General features: G+C 63.7%; 1 protein-coding gene across 5 annotated transcripts in view; it reads right to left on the reverse strand.

Annotated features, from left to right (window-relative positions):
- PIEZO1 (piezo type mechanosensitive ion channel component 1 (Er blood group)) overlaps positions 1 to 14,696 on the reverse strand; it is a 56,128-nt gene that overhangs the window by 415 nt on the left and 41,017 nt on the right. The window contains exons 13-50 of one of the 5 annotated variants that reach the window (XM_070770442.1): positions 14,122 to 14,233; positions 13,860 to 14,038; positions 13,606 to 13,754; positions 13,336 to 13,518; positions 12,956 to 13,068; positions 12,701 to 12,855; positions 12,421 to 12,597; positions 12,204 to 12,329; positions 11,928 to 12,128; positions 11,339 to 11,543; positions 9,732 to 9,836; positions 9,000 to 9,153; positions 8,659 to 8,902; positions 8,459 to 8,555; positions 8,197 to 8,368; positions 7,786 to 7,875; positions 7,621 to 7,715; positions 7,250 to 7,321; positions 6,606 to 6,706; positions 6,090 to 6,171; positions 5,963 to 6,019; positions 5,703 to 5,875; positions 5,461 to 5,546; positions 5,074 to 5,265; positions 4,702 to 4,960; positions 4,445 to 4,633; positions 3,996 to 4,257; positions 3,640 to 3,781; positions 3,419 to 3,566; positions 3,125 to 3,339; positions 2,853 to 3,011; positions 2,620 to 2,767; positions 1,189 to 1,377; positions 1,003 to 1,095; positions 750 to 922; positions 512 to 634; positions 356 to 435; positions 113 to 264 (exon numbers count right to left, since the gene is read on the reverse strand). In XM_070770442.1, coding sequence (XP_070626543.1) covers positions 113 to 264; positions 356 to 435; positions 512 to 634; positions 750 to 922; positions 1,003 to 1,095; positions 1,189 to 1,377; positions 2,620 to 2,767; positions 2,853 to 3,011; positions 3,125 to 3,339; positions 3,419 to 3,566; positions 3,640 to 3,781; positions 3,996 to 4,257; positions 4,445 to 4,633; positions 4,702 to 4,960; positions 5,074 to 5,265; positions 5,461 to 5,546; positions 5,703 to 5,875; positions 5,963 to 6,019; positions 6,090 to 6,171; positions 6,606 to 6,706; positions 7,250 to 7,321; positions 7,621 to 7,715; positions 7,786 to 7,875; positions 8,197 to 8,368; positions 8,459 to 8,555; positions 8,659 to 8,902; positions 9,000 to 9,153; positions 9,732 to 9,836; positions 11,339 to 11,543; positions 11,928 to 12,128; positions 12,204 to 12,329; positions 12,421 to 12,597; positions 12,701 to 12,855; positions 12,956 to 13,068; positions 13,336 to 13,518; positions 13,606 to 13,754; positions 13,860 to 14,038; positions 14,122 to 14,233 — 5,652 coding nt within the window. Of the gene's footprint in view, positions 1 to 74; positions 265 to 355; positions 436 to 511; positions 658 to 749; positions 923 to 1,002; positions 1,096 to 1,188; positions 1,378 to 2,619; positions 2,768 to 2,852; positions 3,012 to 3,124; positions 3,340 to 3,418; positions 3,567 to 3,639; positions 3,782 to 3,995; positions 4,258 to 4,444; positions 4,634 to 4,701; positions 4,961 to 5,073; positions 5,266 to 5,460; positions 5,547 to 5,702; positions 5,876 to 5,962; positions 6,020 to 6,089; positions 6,172 to 6,605; positions 6,707 to 7,249; positions 7,322 to 7,620; positions 7,716 to 7,785; positions 7,876 to 8,196; positions 8,369 to 8,458; positions 8,556 to 8,658; positions 8,903 to 8,999; positions 9,154 to 9,731; positions 9,837 to 11,338; positions 11,544 to 11,927; positions 12,129 to 12,203; positions 12,330 to 12,420; positions 12,598 to 12,700; positions 12,856 to 12,955; positions 13,069 to 13,335; positions 13,519 to 13,605; positions 13,755 to 13,859; positions 14,039 to 14,121; positions 14,234 to 14,696 lie in introns of those variants that run through there. The other 4 variants (XM_070770440.1, XM_019979014.2, XM_070770443.1 and 1 more) reach the window with 4 other exon arrangements.

Here is a 14,696-nt window from a genome sequence, read left to right on the forward strand (position 1 = left end):
TGGGCAAGTGAGCCTCGGGGCTGCTGCTGGCCTGCACCCTGCTCCAACCTGCCCCCCAGCACCACCACACTCACCCATAGCCGGCCAGGAAGCCCAGGCTGGGCGGGCTGACCTTGTCACTGAAGATGACCATGGGCAGTAGGTTGCAGTTGGCCTGGCAGTCCTGCAGCTCAATGACCCACCACTCGAGGAAGCCAGCTGCCCCTGTGCCCACACGCTCCCTGCGCAGCTGGATACGCACGCCGAGATAGTCAGCCTCCTCGTCTAGGTGGGAACCGGGAGGTGTCAGGGCCCCCGGCTGTCCAGGGCCACGGCCACAGCCAGCACCCCCACCCAGAACCCCTGCCCCGCTCACTGGGCTGCAGCTGCTTCACGGGGTTGGCTTCAGGCCCACTGGGGGCACGGATGTACTTGGGGAAGAGGTGGGGGATGACCCTGTGGGGAGAAGTGGTGAGTCAGGCCTGGTCCAGCCCTCCTGTGGCCTCCACGCCCGGTCCCCCCACCCACTCACACGGACTGGTCCGAGGTGCCTTCCAGCAGGCTGGCCAGCTGCCGCCGGGCAGTGCTGTTAGGGGCCAGGTCCAGGGTGTGCTTCTCGTTGGTGTACTCCACGCTGCCGCCCTTGGCCAGGTCCCTACAGCGGGGGCACAGTGTGACCTGGTGGGGTGTGTGACCCTTTGAGGTTGCCCTCTGCCCAGGACGCACCTCTGAAGTTCCAGGTGAAGGGTGGGGTGCCCCCCCGGACGCACCTCTGGAAGTTCCAGGTGAAGCGCAGGGTGATGTCGGCCGTGCCGTTATACAGCTCCCGCTTCATCTGTGCCCGGCTTGGCGGGCTGATGCGCCACAGTGCCCCGGAGCTGCCCTCGATGTGCACTGTGACGATATCCTCAGGGCTGTACTGGCTGATGAACTGCATGGCCAGCTGGGTGCAGGGCAGCATCTCAGTGGGGAGCAGCCGGACCCTCCCTCCCACCACAGGCAGACGCACGGGGGGCCACTCACTGGGTGGGGGTCAAACTGCTTGGACAGCTCCTCGTAGGCGTGGTGCGTGAAGGGCACGATGGATGGCTGCTGGGCGCTCATGGTGAACAGGGGCTGGCGGTGGGGACATGGTGACCTGGCGCCCGGAGAGGCCCCCCAGCCCCGCCACAGCAGCAACGTGCAGCCAGACCCCCTTATGATGCTCACCTCATAGCCGCCCAGCTTGAGGGTGACGGTGACGTCGATGGGCTGGTTGACGACGCCGACCACAGAGCGCACCAGGGACATGAAGAGCAGCGGGAACCAGATGATGGCCACGAGGAACAGGATGATGAGGCCGCCCATGCCGTACTTGACAATCTTTTTCTTCTTCTGCCCCTTGGGCTGCGGGTATTTCTGGGGGTGGGGGGGTAAACACAGGTCACCCGCCTGGCCCTGTGCCAGCCCCTGACAGCAGGCATCGTGGTCTCAGGCTCCCCTGTGACCCCACAAAGTCAAGCCTTGACTATACATTGAAACTGAAGCCATAGCGGTGAAGACAGCTGACCAGGGAGTAGAGCCCAAAGCCAGAACCAGACCCTCACCTTGAGGCCGTGGGGAAGGAAAGCCTTTGCCACAGAGGGTACTGGTCACCCACATCCTTGACAAAGATGAACTCATAGGAGACCTAAAGCAGTAGATGCTTTCAGGGCAGATCTGCCTGATAAGGGTCTGACTTCCGGGATGCATAAGGAACCCTCACAATGACCAAAAACCACCCAAGTAAGAACCAGAGAGAAACCTGGACACTGTCTCTCCAAAGACAACGATACACAGGTGACCAACAAGCACAGGGAAAGATGCTTGATGGGAAACAGAAGTCAGCAGGTGAAACAGAAGCACAGTGCGACACCTCCCTGCCAGGGCGTGGCGCAAGCAGGCTGGCGTCCCTGCCATGCCACAGCCACAGGGCTCGGCAGGGGCCCCCAGAGACACGGTTCTTTCCTAAGCGCACACCCAGGAGATGTGAAAGGCTGTGGAGGCTTTTTTTTTTTTAGGACATATACAAGTCTTAACCACAATGGACTACTACTTAGCCTTGAGAAGAAACTGTGGTACAGCTGTATGGATAAGCTTGGACCACACTGCGCTGCGAGAAGCCAGTTGTGGAAGGCCATGCATTGTGGGTCCATGCAGCTGGCGTGACAGGAACAGGTACACCTATGTAGGGGTGGATGGGGGCCGGGGGCCAACTGCTTGTGGGGCTGAGGTTTCTGGATGATGAGTGTGGTCTTAACTGTTCTGATGTTTGTGGAGATTTGAATATACTAGAAACCATCCACCTGGTGATGTGTGAATGTTATCAATAAAACTGATGAGAAAGCACAAAAGCCCAGTTAACAGATCAGTGCTCACACTGTGACCCACAACAGTGAGCCAGGGCCCAGAGGCCAGGCCTCCTGCTCAGTGTTGGCTCTGGCCCCTCTGTGGTTGGGCCACCCCTGAGGCAGCCTCAGTCACCGTCCCCTGGGAGGAGCCCTTTCTGGCCACCAGGAGGATTTTAGGACAGTGCCCTCTCGACTTCTGCTGTGTGGGCAGTGAACCCCAGGCGGGACCCCAGTGGGGGTGAGTGGCCAGTGCCCCCTGGGGCCCCGGCACCTTCTCAGTCTCTCGGCTGCACTTGATGATGAAGATGTTGGCGTAGATGTCCTCCACGCACATCCAGTTGGACAGGGACAGCGTGGTGTCCGTCCACACCCAGTCCATCACTGCCCGCAGCTCCACCAGGAATGGCACCAGCCGGAACCTGCCCAAGGTGGGGCACCATCAGGAGGGCCGGAGGGATGATGCCCCCTACCCCCAGACCAGCACCCCAGGCTGGCCACACTCACCCCTGGAAGAGGAAAAGGTTGAGGTGGTTGTACTTCTTGGTGAGGAAGTTGCCGAGGATGCGGGTGGGGTAGCCACAGCGGATCTGGTAGGCGGACAGAGCGAAGTAGATGCATTTCACAAAGTACCACAGCTGGGCCACCGCGTTCTGGCTGAACATCCTGGATGGGACCGGGAGGCCAGGTCAGAGGTCAGGGTGCCCATGCCCCCAACCCTACCTCCACCAGGCACCACAAAGCCTGTGTCTGGGCAGGGCCTGCACCCTGGCACGCACCGCTCAGTGACAGCGGGCAGGATGAAGAACATCCAGAGGTGGACGGCCAGCACCAGGACGACCTGGAAGGCCAGCTTGCCCAGCACGGTCTTGCGCAGGTAGAGGGCGCGGTCAATGACCATGGTGCTGAACTGGATCAGCAGCATGACCAGGAAGGCCTCGGGCACCTGGTCATCTGACAAGGAGGACGTGATGTCCGTGGCTGCCGAGTGCTTCTGTGGCCGGGAGAGCAGAGGTCAGAGGTGCTGGGGAGGCCGTGGGGCCTGGGCTCACCAGGGCAGAGACCCAGCTCACCCCAAAGGCCCAGAATCCGAAGATGATGATGATGAAGTCGATGACGTCGGCCAAGAACATGAGCGCGTAGACGTCGGTCGCGGCCCGGTACTTCGTGTGCAGGATGTCCTGGAAGAAGCGCCGCACGGGCCAGTACATGCTCCGGGCCCTGCGGGCGGGCGGGCTCAGTCCAGGCCCTGCTCCTCCCACCCTCGCCTGGGCGCTCCCAGCAGGGCACTCACAGGGACAGGCAGAAGCTCTGCAGCCGGACCCCCAGCACCCTCACTCTTTCCTGGGGGCGACTCCGCCTCTTCTCTCTCCGCAAGGTCGCTGCCCCCGCCGCCACCACCGCCACTGCTGCCTCCTCCTCCTCTTCCTCGCCTTCTGTGAGGAGCAACCGCCACTGACGGTGGAGCCTGCACGGCACCGGCTGGCCCAGCTCAGACTCCTGACCATCCCAGGAAACCCCGAAGGGGCTGCCAGTGCAACCAGCCCACTTTGTACAAACCAAACCGAGTGCAGGGACCTCCCCAGGGTCACCAGCAGAGGGTGTGAGGGCTGTGGGATGTGAGCGGCTCCACCGGGTGGGCCCTCGTACCAATGGCCTGTCCTCTGGTTTCCGTGCTCTCCTTCCTCCTCCTCCTGAAACGGAGGCTGATGCGCCTCTTGCCGCCGGGCTCTAGGGGCCCACCCTTCGCTTCCGCCTGGACATTGTCCTCAGCAGGGGGCCTGGCCGCCCCTCCTGGCTCCTCCTGGGGCGCAGGCAGGGCTGGCTCCTCCTCAGCCCCCTTCTTCTTTGCACTGCCCCTATCGTGCTCCTTGGACAATGGGGGGTCCTCATGGTCCCAGAGGCCGTAGCACTGTGGAGTGAGGCAGGCTGGTGAGGCTGGCATGGCCACCCTGGGCTGGGTGAGATGGCCAGGCCCACCCTGGGCCCCAGTATGTCCCGCCTGCTTCCTGAAACAAACTGGCTGTGTGTGTGCGTGTGTGTGCGTGTGTGTGTGTGTGTGTCGACCTACGTGTGCAGGTGTGTGTATGAGTACTCACCAGCAGCTGTGCGCGGTGGAAGAATAGCGCCATGAGCTGCAGCAGGTCGTACTTGACGTAGCTGTCGCTCTTCTCCAGGCCCAGGATGCGCGGCGGGAAGTAGGGCTTGTTTTCATAGCGCCGCAGCACAGCGTGGCTGTTCCAGGGGAAGAAGCCAAACTGGAACAGATACTTGGCGACCACCGTGACCTGCAGGGGTGAGAGGTCAGCGTGGCGCCCGCACCCTCCCCCACCCCCACCCCTCCAGCGACGCCCACCTCCGTGAAGATGATGGCCGTCATCCAGAAGCGCTTGCTGGGCCGCGGGATGGAGAGCATGGCCCACAGGAAGACCAGCACGGGCAGCACAAGGGAGGTAGCTGAGGCAGTGACCATGTGGTTGAGGACGATCACGAAGTAGCACAGCAGCTCCGAGTGGGCAGCCACGCACTGGTACAGGGCCTCCAGCAGCCGAAGCGCCCGGCCCCGCCCCGCCGCGAACTGCTCCGCCTCCTCCAGCTCCGGAATGTGCACGCGCCTGCGGGGGACCGGGCTCAGGCCTGGCGCAGAGGCCTGGACGGCACCAGCACCCAGCACCGGCACCGGCTCGGAGCCTCGGGGGCCACCTGCTGTGCACCCCTCCCTGCTCACCTGTCCACCAGCAGCTCGCTGGCCGTGCGCATTCGGGCGCGGCTGCCAGCGGGAAGCTCCCCAGAGCTGCGCAGAGAAGCCCCAGGCTCGGTGACCACCTCTTCGCTGCTGCTGCGGGTATTGTAGCCAGTGCTCAGGGGGCTGCTGGTGTCCTCGGTCACGCTGCTCAGCGGCTCCTCCACCCCCAGCCCGCTGCAGGAGAAGGCAGCTCACAAGGCGGCCTGTGCTCTGCCCGGGCTCTGGGGGCAGTCCTGGAGGGCTTCTGGGTCTCTGGTGGACAAGGGCCCAGCCGGCTACCGCCCCCTGTGCAGCAGCTCAGGCGCTGGGGCTGGACAGGCCGCGTGAGGTGAGTCCCCACTGTCCTGAGCCGCCCGCCCCCGCTCCTACCTCGATGCTGTGCTCAGCGCATCACGGGCTGCCTCAGCTTCGTTGGCGTACAGCTGGTCCAGCACGTCCCGGCGCACCTCTCCGCCCTGCAGGGCAGCCAGGGTCTCAGGTCAACCGACTTGGGCAAATGGGGGGCGTGGCAGGCGTCTGTGCAGGGGCGGGGCATGTGGTGGTGGGCGGGGCGTCGGTGTAGGGGGCGGACCCCGGGGAGTGGCAAGGCGGGGCCGGGGCAGCCCGCTCACCCGGAGCAGCTCCTGCGTGAGCAGGTAGCGCTCTGCGCGCAGTACGTCGCTTATGGCGCGGTGGTGCCGCGTGAAGTCGTGCAGCCAGCGCGTCAGCCCGTCCACCAGCGCCTGGCCCAGCACCCACAGGAACTGCACGGCGCTCAGGACTCTCTGCATCACATGGCTGCGGCCTGCGGTGAGGGTTGGGCAGGAGGGCATAAAGGAGCGGTCAGCGGGTAACCCCCACTCCCTGACCCCAGCCCTTGGCACCAACTCACCGGTCACCTCGTCCTCCAAGCCCTCTGCCGGCCCTGCTTCCTGGCTTGGGTCGCCTCCTAGGCACAGGGGACCTGATCAGCGCTTTGCCTCCCCACCACCCCACAACCTGCCCATAGCCAGACTCACCTGTGCGCAGCTGCTCGGCCCTCTGCTGCCGCTGCTGCCGAAGCACCGTCTGCGCGTTGGTCACCCACGCCTGGTAGGCCATCTGCAGGCAGGGCCCTGGGTTAGCACCCCTCCACTCCTGCCATGGGATCCCATTTACCCACCTCTGCCTCCCGTCCAGGAGCAGCCTGGGGTCAGGAGGCCAGAGTGGGGGCCATCAGATCCCTGGGGGGCTGTGGTGGGAAGACGGGGGTGGTACATGAGCCACCCAGCACATCCTGGCTTCCACTCAGTGCCAGTCCCCATGCTGAGAACAGGAGCCCAAAGGTGGACAGGAAGGGTGTGTCTAGCAAACAGTGAGCCTTCTCAAGAGACCAGGGTGGTCAGTCAGGGCCCGGGGAGGTGGGCAGAGAGGCACACAGCTGCCCATGACCTTTACCCCTAGATCCTGCCTTCCCCCCCATATGTGAGTGCAGGAGGTCTGAATGGGCTGGGTAGGTGCCCTAGGCCTAGGGAGTGTCAGGCCCACATGCTCACCTGAAAGGCACTCTGTGACGATGGCCTGGGGTCCTCGGGCTGGGCTTCCTCCTCCTCCTCACTGTCCGACTCGAACAGGAAGTAGTCCCCAGAGTGGATAACTGCGGGCAAGGGGGGCACTGAGAGCCAGCCACCCTCCCTCCTCCCGCCAGACCCTCAAGTTCATCTCTTTGGTTTGGGATGGGTCCGGTAACAGTCTGGCTATTCTGGCCAGCTTGGGACCCTCAGCAGCCCGTGACCCTGGGGCAAAGGCCCGCAAGCCACCCTCCTCAGAGGGACGGCCACGGGCAAGAACCAGGGAGTGGCAGGCCGGGGGACAGCAGCACATGCACAGGACACAAGCAAGAGCAGGGGGGGACGAGACCAGACTGGACGAGAGGAACACGAGCGAGCAGGACTGGGAAGGAGGGACACTGCCAGCCAGCAGCCAAGACTCATACTTCTGAGTCCAAGAGTTAGAAAGCAGAAGACACACAGAGCCTGTTGTAGGGATGTGGCCCCTGATGACCCAGAGGCTCAGTGTGAAGCCTGAGAGCAGGGCTCCTGGGAGGTGCCGGCCAGGTCAGTGCAGGGCAAGAGGGAAGCCTGCCTAGCGCACAGCGGCTCTGAAAGGGTGGTCAGGGAAGGCCAGGTGGGAGCAGTACCTGTGGCGTGGTCCAGCCAGGGCCGCCACCACTGTTGTTGTGGCGGGGAGGAGCCCCCTGGGCTGCTGGGCCCTGTGGAGGGGCAGGGTGCGCATGAGCCAGTGGGAAGGGGTGCAGGCGGCCCCTCAGCAGACACAGACTCGGAGCCCCTGGTCAATGAAGGGGCTACATGAAGGGCCACGGTGGGTGGAGGACAGCCCACAAGTGCAGACGGATAGTCATGGTCCGGCCATGTGGCCTGCAGGGACAGAATGACCACACAGCACAGGGTGGATGGGCCAGAAGCCCCATGGGACATCACACAGCACGGACATGGCTCCAGCGGGCATGGACACATGGGATGTGGGCGCCGAGGCTCTGTCCACACTCACTTGGCTCTTGGCCGGGGTCCGGGGAGCCCTGAAGGCAGCCTCGGTTGGCCCGGCCCTGCCTGTGCTTCTCTTGCTTGGCCCGGATCCGCTCCATCCTGCAGAAGGGGAGGTGGCTCAGCATTGGGCAAGTCGGGAAAGCCCTGGCCTTGCCCACATGGCACCTACTGTCTTTTCAGCTGGGCCAGTGACTTCTCCTCCGCTCTGCGGTGGAGCTCGATGGTCTTGAGATTGGCAGCATTGTAGAGGGCAAAGCCCCTGTAGGGCAGCAAAGCTGCGTATTAGCTACGGCCTGGCCCAGGGGGCTCAGGTCCTAGCCGCCCACACCCCTCCTTGTCCTGCTGTGGGGAGAGGGAAACCCTCCTAGAACCTCCAGTATCACAGGGAGGGAGGGAACAGGAGCAGCCAAAGCGCAGGGCTGGGGAGGAAGGCCTCCCAGTGGGGACGCAACCTCAGTCCAGCCAACAACCAAGAGGGGGGCGAGACCGCACCTCGCCAAGGTCCTGAGAAGGTCCCAGGGGTTCTGTCTCCTTGGTTCTCCCTCTAGGTGACAAGTCAAGTCACAGAGGGGCGGCACACCTGGAGGCCTGCAGGGCGGTGGCGCGGAGCTCAGCCTGAACGTGCAGGAAGTAGTAGCTGAGGAACACCCTGCGCTGCAGCAGCAGAAACAGGAAGCAGACGCTGTCCCACAGGACGCCCGCCTCCTCCACGGGCAGCAGGCAGTCCTGGTCGCGGCCCAGCATCTCCTTGGCTGCGTACAGATAGGGTCCAGGTCAGGGTCCTGTACGCCGGCTATCCCGGAGCACCCCCGGAGCCCCGGCCGCCTGCTTCGCCCACTCACGGTCGTAGTAGCCCTTGACGGTGCATACGAGGCTGAAGAGCTGGATGACCCAGCAGAAGCTGCTCTGCATCTGCTCCACGAAGACGCAGGACAGGAGCTGCGGGTGGAGGAGGGTCAGTCTGGGTGGCAGGGCGGGGCGGAGCCAGGGGGTGGGGCGGGGCCAGGCGAGATGGGGCGGGACGGGGCGGGGCCGGGCTCACAGAGAGCATGTTCTTGGAGACGATGACAGTGACATTGTAAAGGATGAGGCAGTCCCACAGCACGAGGCGGGCACGCGTGTCCTTCTGCTGCAGGCTGGTGCCGAAGAGCAGCAAGTAGAAGCAGGCCAGTAGGTAGCCCAGCCCAAAGACGCTGATGCGCGTGGCCCCCGTGATGAACACCACCACCAGCACCAGCCAGAAGAAGTAGCGGAAGACAGCCACCTTCAGCATGTCGAGGTAGGACCTGCCGAGTGGATGTCACCGTGGACCCAGGTCACCACCACTTCCCCAGCAGCCCGGGACCACGGCCCCAGGAGTCCCACAGCCTCTAAGACCCCCACCTGCAGTGGATGAAGTTGGGCACGGGGTTGGGCTCCCCCCGCAGAGGCTCCAGGCGGTCAGTATTGACGCCAGCCATGTGCCGCCACTCCTCCATGCGCTCGGCCGAGAACACCTGCCACTGCTGGGAGGCGCAGAGCAGCAGCAGGAAGTCACCTGTGGGCAAATGAGAGGCCACTGTCACGCCCTGGAAGTGCAGTCCACTTCCTGCCAGCTTGGCCCTTATCCTGGGGTGATGGGTTGTGTGGGCAGCTGGGCAGAAACGCCCATGCGTATTTACGCCAGCATCTACTCACCGTGTGGATGTGCACACGGGTGTCAGAGAACATACCTGTGTGCATTTTCTGTGTGTACATGTAGATCTACATACACACACACACACATCAGGAAATAGGCCAATGCGAGCCTAACTGTATGCCATGTGGCATCAGTCTCCACACCCGTGTCCGCCCATGTCCACTCCTGCATGCACACCTGTGCCCACACCAGTGAGCAGACATGTGTCTGTGTGGTAGACTGTGTACATGGGAGATGGGCCTGTGGGACGGGGTACATTCATGGAACACAGACCCCACAGGGATGGCAGGACTGGACTGCCTGGTGAGGCCTGGACAATGGGCCCCTTGCTGGCTGGAGAGGAGGGTTGGTGCCCACCCGCTGACCATCCCATGGGCATCTGCAAGGTCTCAGCATGGCTGGCAGTGGCACGTGTGTGTGAGGGGCTGGGGACTCACTGATGAGGTTGGTGGCATTGGGGGTGCTGAAGAAATCAGGCAGGTATAGCCACTTGATGAGCGCGGAGTTCATGGGGACGGCCCGGCTCCAGCGCCACGGGTAGTCTGTAGGCAGAGGGTGTGGTCACCCACTGTCCCAACCCACCTCCAACCCCAGTAACCCCAGGAGTCGCACATACACACCCTCTTGCACACAGGCCCAGGGAGCCCAGTTCTCACAGACATGCGCTCCAGACGCCCTGGGTGGGCGGGGGGATGTGGGTGGGGCACAGGGGTTGAGGGGGGTGGGGCCGGAGCCCTGCGTGTGGGCCACAGCCCAGATAGACCCAAATGAGGCTTCACTGCACACCTGTCAGAATCGCTAAAACAGTGTGGACGCCCAGTAACGGAGCAGAGGGGAACTGGCAGGACTACCGGGGGTGATCACCCCAGAGAAACAGAAACCACGGCCCCACAGACACCTGCACACTGGTGAACAGCAGACCTCTGCAGCACCTCATCCCCGACATCTCCTGCACCTCTTCTGGTTCCTAACTTGGGTCGCTGTGCCAGGTCGAGTCAGAGGCTGACGCTTCACAACTACGTGAAGCGTGTTTACAAGCTCTGTTGTGCTTCTGCTGCTCTCTGTCAAAACTCACAGACTGTCAACCAAAAGCGGCATTTCCCGGGCCAGGGATCTGCCTTCCACAGACACTGAGGGAGGAAGGGCCTGCCTGGGGGCTCCAGGCACCGCCGAGACGCTCCGAATGTGAAAGGGAGCACAGGACATCACAAGGCGTCCAGAGAAACCCCTGTACCTGCAGACCACAGGAAACAGCAGGAGGGGGAGAAACCCCAACTCCTCTCACAGAGAGGACAACTAACGAGTGCGCCAGGAGTAACGGAAGTCGGAACCGATGTGCACCGCACGCAGGCCTGCCCCCAGCAGGGAGTCTGCAGGTGTGGATGTGCACACACAAGACTGCGCGCCAGCCCCTCAGCACGCAGGGCTGATGGCCGCTCACTCCCCCAGCTGTGGGCCGTTCCTGCCCACGTGTTCACCAGCCTCTAAGCCTGGGGCACAGCCCACAATTCCAAGATCAGGGCTTTCTGCCAGCCCGTGGCCTGACCCCGGAAAGGTCACAACAGAAAGGTGACGGAAGGAGATGGCCAAGCGCTCCTGTCAGGTCCTGCTCAGAGCCAGCAGCCACCAGGGACACGGCCTTGAGGATGCGGCCACTGAGCTTGGATGGCACACCAGACCAAGGTGTCGTCCAGGGATGGGCGGCCGAGCATGGTCACCGCCCTGCACACAGAGGCCTCCACCCTGGGCATACTGGACATGGACTCCAGACAGCCCCCACTAGCCAAGAGGAGCGCACGCCCAGACTATTTTTCAAACTCTCAACCTCTCTGATCATTTGAAACTTTTCAAAATAAAATTCTTGGCAAAAAGTAAACAACGGATTCAGGGAGACCAGTGAATGAGGGGCCAGCACTGCCCGCTAGAGCTGGCACGGCTGCAGCCCACAGAGCCCACGGAGGGGGAGGGGGTGCAGGTGGGAGGGGCCTGACGCCACACCAGTGGCCAAGGCACCCAGCGTGTGCCCAGCCAGCGGCCCACTCACCAATGCACAGGGCGGGGGGAACACCCAGGCACAGCAGGTACTGGTACAGCAGGAAGAGCGCCAGGAACAGGCAGTAATTGGGCCAGAGGCGGGCGATGGCCTCCCGGCGTCGGCGGGTAAGGATGGCCACCAGCCAGCAGCCGTGCAGGATGACCATGAAGTTCATGCGCTGCCCGATCACGTTCACGGCTGCCAGGAAGCAGACCTGGGGGTGGCAGAGAGGAAAGGGGTGGCCAGGGTGAGGACATTGAGCCGGCGGTGGGGGTGGGGGGTCCTCCTGACTCTGCCTCTGGGTGGCCTTGGGGGGCAGAGGGTGTTGTGCCCAGGACGGGGGCAGCGGCCCAGACCACTCTCCTGGATGAGAAGAGAGGCTAAACACGTCTCCATGCTGGGGGAATCAAGGTGGGTGTCCCACGACAGAGTTGAGCCCAAGCCCAAGCCCACCTCCAGCTGGGGCACCTGGCCCCCTTGGTCTGCACCCCCCCATCCCCTCTAGCCTTTGCTCAGCAAAGGCCCCACAGAGGGTGGCAAGGACCCCTGCGGCTGAGCCCAACCCCATGGAAGGGGCAAGAGTTGACCCCCGCCTCACCTCCAGCCCAAATTTGTAGAAGAAGAAGTTCACGTAGTACTTGAGGCAGCTGGGCAGGTCGCGGTCCAGCCGCTGGCGGGTGCCCTCGGCGCAGACAGCCTGGGCAGGCAGCGGGGCCAGCTGGTGCCGGCGGCGGTGGTAGTCCTGGCTCCGGTACACCATGGCCTCAAACACCAGCAGCAGCAGGATCTGCAGGTGGTTCTGAGGGGCAAGGGCAGTCAGGCCCCACCTGCCCCACAGCGCCCCCTACCCGGCCCACCTGCCTGCTGCACTCACCTGGATGTAGCCCAGGTTGGGGAAGCCCTTCCGCACCCCAAACCAGTTGGCAGGGTCAACAGGCCCGCGATACAGCAAGGACTGGCGGATCTCCGTCTTCTGCAGGTTCGTACTATTGGGGAAGGGCTGGGAGAGGAGCGGCGGGCACTGCATGCTGACCCCAGGGATGGACCCCCACCCAGGCCCTCTGTGCCCGCCCTTCCACTGTGACACGTACCTCCGTGCAGTTGCTGGCGTACTCGTGGGGGTTGACCACCTTGAGCTGGTACAGCATCTTGCACACGATGATGATGCAGGTCCACACAGTGGCCAGGCATGAGGCCATGGGCCGGAAGCGTGGGTAGGGCAGGGCGAAGGCCCAGAGCACGACCAGCAGGAAGTTCAGCACCGACACCTATGGGTGGCGGCGGCCGGATCAGTGCCCTCCCCACAGGCCCCTTGCCCCCCTAACAGCACCCAGGGGGCCCAGGCGGGTATGCGAGAATGTCCACACTCACCTCCTTCAGGGCCACCCACACGGTGTACAGGGCCACCAGCTTGAAGACGTGCAGCTCCAGCAGGCGCCGCACCAGCACCTGCACGCGGGTGATGACGTCCGAGAAGCCGGTGGCCAGGTCCAGCAGCCGCTCAGCCACCAGGCCCCACTTGCTGGCTGGGGGGGCATTGGGGGGACAGTGAGGAGGAGGGGCCTGGGCCATCCTGTCCCATGCAGATGGGGCTCTGGGGCTCAAGTCTGGGCACCTTGAACTTACCCTCTGGGACCTGTGTGACCTGGTGGGGGCTGGCCGTGCCCAGCCCCTCGTCCCTGGGTACCTCCTCCTCTTCCTCCTGCTGCAGCAGGGGGGTCCGGCTCACCGCGTCCCGCCTAGGACAGGGCCCCGGAGTGTCCTTCCCACCCGCGCTCCTCAGGCAGCCCTGCAGCCCCTTCCTCTCCTGCCTCCCCCTCCCCAGCTCTGGGACCCTGGCTGTGGGTGCTGCAGCCACCAGGTGGGAGCATGGGGCCTGCTGATCTCCTGACCCCTGTGACCCCATTGGGGCACTGAAGGCTATGGCTGAGGCCCTACCCCCATTCCAGGTCTCCTGCCCAATACCACCAGCCTCTGCAGACCCCAGCCCCAGGGGCCAGGCCTACCCGGGAACCCAGCGTGGGGTGCAGGCACCAGGTAGGGGCCGGTGCTCGGGGTCGGTGAGCTGCATGAAGGGCCGGTGGAAGTAGTGCAGCTGCAGAATGCAGGCAAGCAGGAAGAAGCCGGGGACCAGGATGCTGGAGAAGAGCTCGGACACGCTGAACTGCTCCAGGCCCAAGTCCCCCAGCCTGGGTGGGGGGGCGGGGTAGGGGTCAGCATGGTTGCATGGCCCCTATGGTGGCATCCCACCGCCCCCAGCCCCATCCCAGACTCACTGCTCATCGGTGAGGCCCGTCAGGTTGCGCCAGTAGGCCGGGAAGTCCTGGAACTGGAAGGTGTAGACGGCCACCAACACCAGCATGGTGTAGGCCACCACCAGCCACCAGAATGCCTTGAGCAGCTTCCGCCACAGGCTGTAGTAGACCTGCCGGCCAACGGGCGCAGTGAAGCCGGCTGTGAGGCCCAACCGCCTGACTCCGTGCCCCTCTGTGCCCCCACCTCCACCTCTCTGTGCCCCGTGCCCCCACACCTGGAAGAGGATGAGACAGAGCAGGAAGAGCAACATGTAGACGATCTTGTAGACCACCAGGCGGCCAGCAAAGCTGACCACGATGAACATGCCTGCGCACACGTAGATCCAGTACTTGGCGTAGATGCCCCTGACCAGCTCCCCCAGGCTCCGCAGCAGCATCTGCGTCCGCGTGGGCTCTGCAGCGGGTGGGGCACGGCATCAGGACCAGGCAGGTGGGAAGGAGCTGCCCCCCAGTCACCCAGCCCTCCCACCCGCTCACCCGTGGCGGCCACGGTGACCTCCGTCAGCGCCACAGGGGCCCGTGCCCTCCTCAGCAGCTTCTCCTTCACAAACTGGCGCAGCAGGAGCCAGAAGGTCAGGGTGCACAGCAGCTGGGGAGACGGGGGCGGCATCACTGAGGGGCCCAGGCAGGGGAGCCGGAGGCGAGACTAGAGCAGGAAGGTGTCCCCCAACCTGCCATCCTCCTCACAGGCACAAGTTCACAAACAAACGCGCACACACTCCCACACAGTGGCTCCTACTCACACATGATCTTGTGTGCACACAGACCCACAGGTGAACACGGGCTCACATGTGTTTGCATGCTTGCATGCCCGTGGACTCACATGGTGAGGTGTAACCCACACCCCCCACATGGCCACCGGTGGCATGGATGCCCAGGTGCAGTGACCTGTCTCACAAGGGGCACCATGAGGGCACAGAAACTCACTGGGACCTGGGACCACATGCAGTGCTCACAGAGCCTGTCTCAGGCAGATAGGATGGTGCCCCCAGCAACGTGAGGTTGTCACACATTCACTCGACAAACACCGATTGAGCAACTATGCTGGGCTT

Source organism: Bos indicus, chromosome 18 (assembly GCF_029378745.1).
Source record: "Bos indicus isolate NIAB-ARS_2022 breed Sahiwal x Tharparkar chromosome 18, NIAB-ARS_B.indTharparkar_mat_pri_1.0, whole genome shotgun sequence".
In the NCBI taxonomy this organism is placed as follows: domain Eukaryota; kingdom Metazoa; phylum Chordata; class Mammalia; order Artiodactyla; family Bovidae; genus Bos; species Bos indicus.